The sequence below is a fragment of the Carya illinoinensis genome, chromosome 13 (assembly GCF_018687715.1).
Source record: "Carya illinoinensis cultivar Pawnee chromosome 13, C.illinoinensisPawnee_v1, whole genome shotgun sequence".
NCBI lineage: Eukaryota > Viridiplantae > Streptophyta > Magnoliopsida > Fagales > Juglandaceae > Carya > Carya illinoinensis.
The window spans coordinates 23,082,716-23,089,562 of NC_056764.1; the positions used below are offsets into that span (position 1 = coordinate 23,082,716).

The 6,847-nt window shown below is 35.2% G+C and overlaps 1 protein-coding gene across 1 annotated transcript; it reads left to right on the forward strand.

Moving 5' to 3' along the window:
• Window positions 1–1,263: 1,263 nt before the first annotated feature.
• Window positions 1,264–2,736, forward strand: LOC122292651. Its single transcript, XM_043101106.1, has one exon. It carries the CDS (start codon window positions 1,507–1,509, stop codon window positions 2,569–2,571), a length of 1,065 nt encoding a protein of 354 aa, XP_042957040.1. The 5' UTR covers window positions 1,264–1,506; the 3' UTR covers window positions 2,572–2,736.
• Window positions 2,737–6,847: the final 4,111 nt, after the last annotated feature.

Genomic DNA, 6,847 nt, shown 5'->3' on the forward strand with positions numbered 1-6,847 from the left:
ATACCCAAATTAGAGGGTTGAAAGCTATATTGCTTGACATGAGAACTTATTTGTACTCCAAAAGAAATGTCTCTTTTTTCTCTGTTGTCCAACCATTATTTGTATGTATATTAGTATATGGATAGCAAGTTAAGTAATAAGTCTACTCATATTATATTTAAAGCTTTAGTAGTATAATATGCTATTGTAGAAATTAAATCATGAACTACTAGTTCTAAGTGTGTGACATAAGTTGTAGGGCACAAGAGGTTGTACTTTATACGCAGACACCCATAGATATGCTATAACATTAATATACATTATTACAAATAATTTTTTGCAACTATACGTACAATTTATAATTGATAGTTACGAATTAAATGGAAACCATATTCTATATAAATTACTATGAAAAATAATAACAACATTAAGCAAGAAAAATGCGATAAAATTCAAATGTTTGAACTAAAAAAAAGAAAACAAAACAAAAGAAAGGGTGGGGTTTCCACTACCGCCAATTGCCACCTCATGGTGGCCCAAATCTAGGTAGGCAACGATTGCCGGGTGGTCCTCACAAGTGGTGGCATCAAAGTTTTAAAATTCGTTTCGTTCCGGCCGGAATGGCCGGAATTTTTCGTGCCGGAACAGTGACCGGAATGGGATAGGTATCTGTTCCGTTCCGGGTCAAATTCCGGCCGGAATTCCGGTATTCCGGCTCGAAAAAAAAAAAAAAAAAGAAAATCTTTTAAATAAGTTAAAAAATAATGAATAAAATTGTACTTTAAGAATTCAAATACCCATTTTCGTGCATTAGAAGTATTGTTACTTTTAATAATTTTTCTATTCTTTAATTTTTTTCCTTTATTTTTGTGTCTTAACTCAAGTTTGTGAATTTTTTCAATATATATTCATTTTATAAATCTTTAATTCTTCTATATATATACACATATACATATCACACACTTACATATATGTATTTATTTTATTAATTGTTAGTTTATATATACATATAAATATTTATATATAATATATAATTAATCCCGAAACGGTATACCGAAACGTACCGGTACCGAAATATTCCGTTCCAGTGCCTCAACCGGAATGGTCTCCGGAATGGATTTCAAAACTTTGGGTGGCATAGAATCCGATCATGAGTACCTATGACTCGTATCGATAATTGACTATCTTTCTATAAGACTTGTATCAAAAAAACAAAATTTGCTGACATGCTGAGCAATATTAATTTTAAAATGAGATCATGGGCAAAGCCGTCGCGGAAAAAAAAACAAGAGAAGGGAATGGAAGAAGAGAAGAGACTCCCATTGCCAAGTAAAAGCTGATCCTATCTTTCCTCCATAATTATCTCCTCTAACAACTAACATTTTTTTAAGTTTCTTTTAACCTTCTTTGACATGTTCCCTCTGTTATACGTATCTCCTTCCATAACCTTCATATCCACTAATTATCTTGATTTCCTCTCTCTCTCTCTCTCTCTCTCTCTCTCTCTCTCACACACACACACACACAATGTCGGACGACAGTCCTGTCTTAGAAATATTGACAAACACTCCCACCTCAGAAACCACTAGCCCCGCCGGCACATCAAAACCCACACTCGACATAGCTTCACCATCTGGTTCGCTCTCCAAAACTCAATCAGCTATCCGATCCCTCTCCTCCATCCTCCCTACAACCACTCCCCCTGACCTCTGCACCGCTTTATCTCTTCTGCATGACCATGAAGTCGCCTCCAATATCTCCTTCCTCCTCCGCCAGCCCAACTCCGGCGCTGGCGATGACAACCTCTGCCGCTGGCTCTACGACACCTTCCAATCTGGTGAGCCTGACCTCCAACTCGTTGTCCTCCGCTTCCTTCCCATCATCGCAGGCCTCTACCTCTCTCGCGTTAGTCTCAGCAAGCCCCTAGCAGGCTTCGAGGCGGTCCTCTTGGCCCTCTATGCCCACGAGACCACTTCTCGTGCAGGCCAACCAATAACCGTTAACGTACCTGACTTGTCGCATCCGAGTGTTTACCATGAATCCGTATCCCCCACTAAAAACAACTCCACGGCCTTTAACCTAGCCGTTCTATCTCCCAGTTTGGAGCCTCTTGGAACTGTCAGGTCTACGAAAAGGGCTCGGATAGTTGGGGTGGCTCTAGAGTTGTATTACAGCAAGATATTTCAGATGCCAATCGGGTCCAAGATTGACTTCTGCGACTTTTGTGTGGTTTGGGCTGGCCATGAAGCGGACGTGGGCAAGGACAGCGATTATGGTGCGAGTGAACTGCTTGGAGCGAATGAGTCGAGGGAGAGGATGGGGAAGGAGGGGAGGATTCCTCTTCCATGGGAGTTGCTGCAGCCGGTTTTGAGAATTCTGGGTCACTGCCTTTTGGGAACAAGAGAAAATAAGGAACTGTTTGATGCGGCATGGGCGGCATGTAGAAGTCTATCTGCGAGGTCTATACATGATATTGATCCTAGGGCAATTTTGGCCACTGGGAGCTTGCTTAGGCTTGGGAAGATGGCTATGGAGCCCAAGGATGATTATGATCCAACTGAAGTTCAAACCTCTGGTGTCATCACAATCTGAAAGCATTCTAGATATACAATCTGATCAAAGCATTTTTGAGGTGTCTTTCCTTCCTTTCTTTCATTATTTTATACTGTATTCTCCTTCATCTCCTAGATTATTTATTTATCTATTATCGTAATGTATCAATCAAGTCAAATGCCTAGTTAGATTTTATAGCTGAAATCGAGAATAAAATTGATCAAAATTAAACTACTATTGGCCTAGCAAGTCCACTACAAGAAATCAGGTCGTTTGTAGCATTTAAAATCGTTACAAAAAAGTATATAAACTGCTGCATATACTCATTTCTAGTACTTTTAAATTTCTTGCACAATCGCCCATATTATCGCGTCTTTTTTGCCCAAAGCAGCGAAAAAGAAAAAATCGCTGCTTAAAATACTTTTAGCAGCAATTTTTTTCCTTGCTAACCCTACCAACATCGTTGTAACTGCCCACAAGCCCATAAAGATATATTGCTGAGAAATCTTAATTACAACATTTTAAATCCTTGCAAATACTATGTAAATCGCTGTAATTGATATCCAGTATTTACAACAAATATATTCAAAATTGTTGCAAATACCTATTTTCAGCGTAACTTACATGCTGAAAATGCAACTAAAACCGCTACAATCAAATAAAAAACTATTGCAAATGTGATTATACTATCTGAAAAATCGTTGCAGACGAGTAATTGTAGTATTACAAATCACTGCAATTACTCTAAAAAGTGCTGCAATTAATAATGTAATACCAGCGATTTATATAAAAATTGTTGGAAATGGTCATTTTTAGCGTAATTTATCTAATACCCCATATGATAAGGATATGGGTAGGTGGTGTATGGGATCCCACATTGCTTGGGAAGGAAAAATTTGTGCTCTTTATAAGGTTCCAATGGGGCTCCAATTGTATCATTGACTAGTCCTTTTGGAGTATAGGCCATGTGGTTTGGGCCTTCCATTGGGGCGTTACAAATGGTATTAGAGCTTATCTCAATCAGAAACGTGGGACTTGAGCCGTGCCACCTACAACGGATAGTCTCGACGAGGACGTCGGGAATTTAAAGGGGGTAGATTGTAATACCCCATATGATAAGGATATGGGTAGGTGGTGTATGAGATCCCACATTGCTTGGGAAGGAAACGTTTGTGCTCTTTATAAGGTTCCAATGGGACTCCAATTGTATCATTGACTAGTCCTTTTGGAGTATAGGCCATGTGGTTTGGGCCTTCCATTGGGGCGTTACAATTTAGATGCTGAAACTAGACCCAAAAGCGCTGCAATTAGGAAAAAACTATTGCAAATGTGATTATGTATGTCTGGAAAATCACTGTTAACGTGTAATTGCAGTATTTAAAAGCGCTGCATTTCCTCTAAAAAGTGCTAGAATTAAGCTTTTAATAATAGCAATTTTTTTATTAATTGTTGCAAATTATCTTTTACAGCGTAATATAAATGCTGAAAATTCAACCAAAAGCACTGCAAATAGGTAAAACCTATTGCTAATGTGTCCATGGGTATATGGGAAATCATTGTTAAAGCATAATTGTAGTATCTAAAATCGCTGAAATTGCTATAAAATCGCTGTGATTAAGTTCCTCAATTCCAGCGAGTTTTTTATAAATTGCTGGAAATAATATTTTTCAGCGCAATAAAAATGCTAAAAAATAGGCTAAAAGCGCTGGAAAAATAGATAACACTGTAGATAAAATCGTTGTTAAAGTGTAATTGCAGTATTTTGGATCGCTGTAAATTCCTCAAAATCGCTAGAATAGAGGTGATTAATTGCAGCGATTTATTTAAAAATTGTTACAAATAATAAGATGCAGCGTAATAAAAATGTTGGAAAATTTGAATAAAGCGCTGCAAATAGGAAAAAACTGTTGCAAATTTGGGAAGTCCATGTTTGAAAAATCGTTGTTAAAGTATAATTGCAACATTTGAAATCGCTGCAATTACTCTGAAAAGCGCTGCTATTAATTTTCTGGCTTTTTTTTTTTTTTTTTGCTCGTTATCTCGCCTGTTATGTTGGTTATATATATATATATATATAACCATATTTTTCAAACTTAGTAAGAAATATAATGAACTATTTAGTAATATTCACATATTTAATCAATTTATTACCTAGCCTGAAATAATCGATTAACTTTTTCTTAATACCTTAAACTTCACATAATTTAAGTAATTTAATTGTTGTTAATTAACAACAATTAATTACATAACTTCATTGGCATCACCACAAGTTTAATGATCCTACATGATCCCTTCACACATAAACCTATGACTAATTCTATTCCATTGCTATATAACACTTATATTTTGACAACACCCAATTTAGAAATTTGAAACATAAAGGAAAATTCTTTCGTTACTTTCATTATAGGAAAAAATTTTTTTTCATCGAATATAATAAATCAAACACATTCATTCATCTAAACCTAGTGGGAAATTCACATTAATGTAATTATGGGCTATATACATTGGGGTAGACCAATTTCTACTTGCAAAACCTACAGTACTTACAAACTACTAAATATATAGATCCCATTTCTTGCTCCTAAACATTAATTGAAAATCTCCACATTCATCAACAATTGTTCAACTATCCTGCTCTTCTATAGTTAGAATTAGTTCATGTCATCGATAACAATGTGCACCTGGGCATTGGGTAGAACAGCTTCAACACGTCTACATCAAGTGGGGGGGGGATTCATTGTTCAGCATTTTTTAGCCTTTCAATCTCTCCGATCCATTCTGTCAATGACCATATAGATTTTCATTACGTAACCCGATTATTTTAATATAGGAAACATCGAATAATGAACAAGAAATAATACTTAGTTAGGCCTGTAACTTTAATGTTCATTCATTATCACCAATTGCCAAATGGCAAACATAAGGTCAAGCTAAAATCTAGAAATGGATTTACAATCATTTAAGCAAAACACTCTTCAGCACAAAACTAGCACTTTTAAAGTTGCTGCTTGTAAATAATTAGACTGTAAAAAAATTATTAAGAAACACACAATCGCTCTATAAGGTTTTACTCAATTTATACAAATAGTATATATATATATATATGCATCTGAAACTAATTATCTTACAAGCAATTACATACAGTACTCACATACAACGTGTATAGCTGTACATATTTAATATAAAGTTCAATGTTGATGATCTTCATCAGTGATTTCTAGATTTATCAGTTTATTACATCACTACTGAACCCAAAACATTGGAGTAAATACATCAAAGCTTATATTATAAGTTACGCATGTACTCTGGAAATATTCCTTGTGCTATGGTTCTAATCTACTGCAAATTGTCTCAAACATCGAAAATCTAAAGAGTACCAAACGCTAACATAAATATCCAAAAAACATGTCTATGAGATAGGATAATATCTTATCAATGTATGGCCACATATCAGAACTTGTATTGCTAGCTTTAGTCTATCTGCACAATTATGCAAATGATCAACCACCATTGAAATTGATTTACTTTTAAGAGCATCCACAGAAAGTATAACTAAAAGTTCTAACTAAAAGTTCTAACATGGCTGTATGGCAGCTCTAACATATTCATTTCAGCAATACACAACCCAGAAAAAGTGCTCCAATGCAGCATATTTGTATACAAGTTACCCACCATATATTTTTACCCAACACAAGAGGTAGAAAAAATTGTACAAAATTGGTGGGCTAATATAATATGAAAAGAAACATGTAGAGATTCATCTAATTAGAAATTGTCTCCATCAAAATATGCATACTAAATTCTCCATTTTTCAAACCTGGTTGGTCTTTTTCCTGTGTGCGTTTATAATAGAAAATATACATTTAAAGCCATATTATGTTTGGAAAAAAAAAACCAATTTTACAAGTTATAAATTCTATTATATCAGTTTGCTAAGAACCCAAAATGATAGCTGCCTCTAAAAACATGTTTAGAAGTGTGTCTGTAGAGTTGCAAGTAAATTTTTCAAAAAAGTTTGATAAATAATCTCAAGTCATACAGTTTGCTAATAGGGACTTGTAATTACACTTAGAGTATATATTGACAACTATTAACAACAAAGTGCATAAAAACAGCTGCCTTGCAAACATATTCCAACATGCACACCTGTAATCATCACCCACAGACAGCTCTAACATATTCATTTGAGCAGTACACAACCCAGAAAAAGTGCTCCAAGGCAGCATATTTGTATACAAGTTACCCACCATTTATTTTTTCCAACACAAGAGGCAGGAAAAACTCACCATATTGGTGGGTTAATATAATATGA

Excerpts from the sequence above, each read along its gene's own strand:
- LOC122292651 (XM_043101106.1), top strand. The coding sequence starts at position 1,507 with ATGTCGGACGACAGTCCTGTCTTAGAAATATTGACAAACACTCCCACC.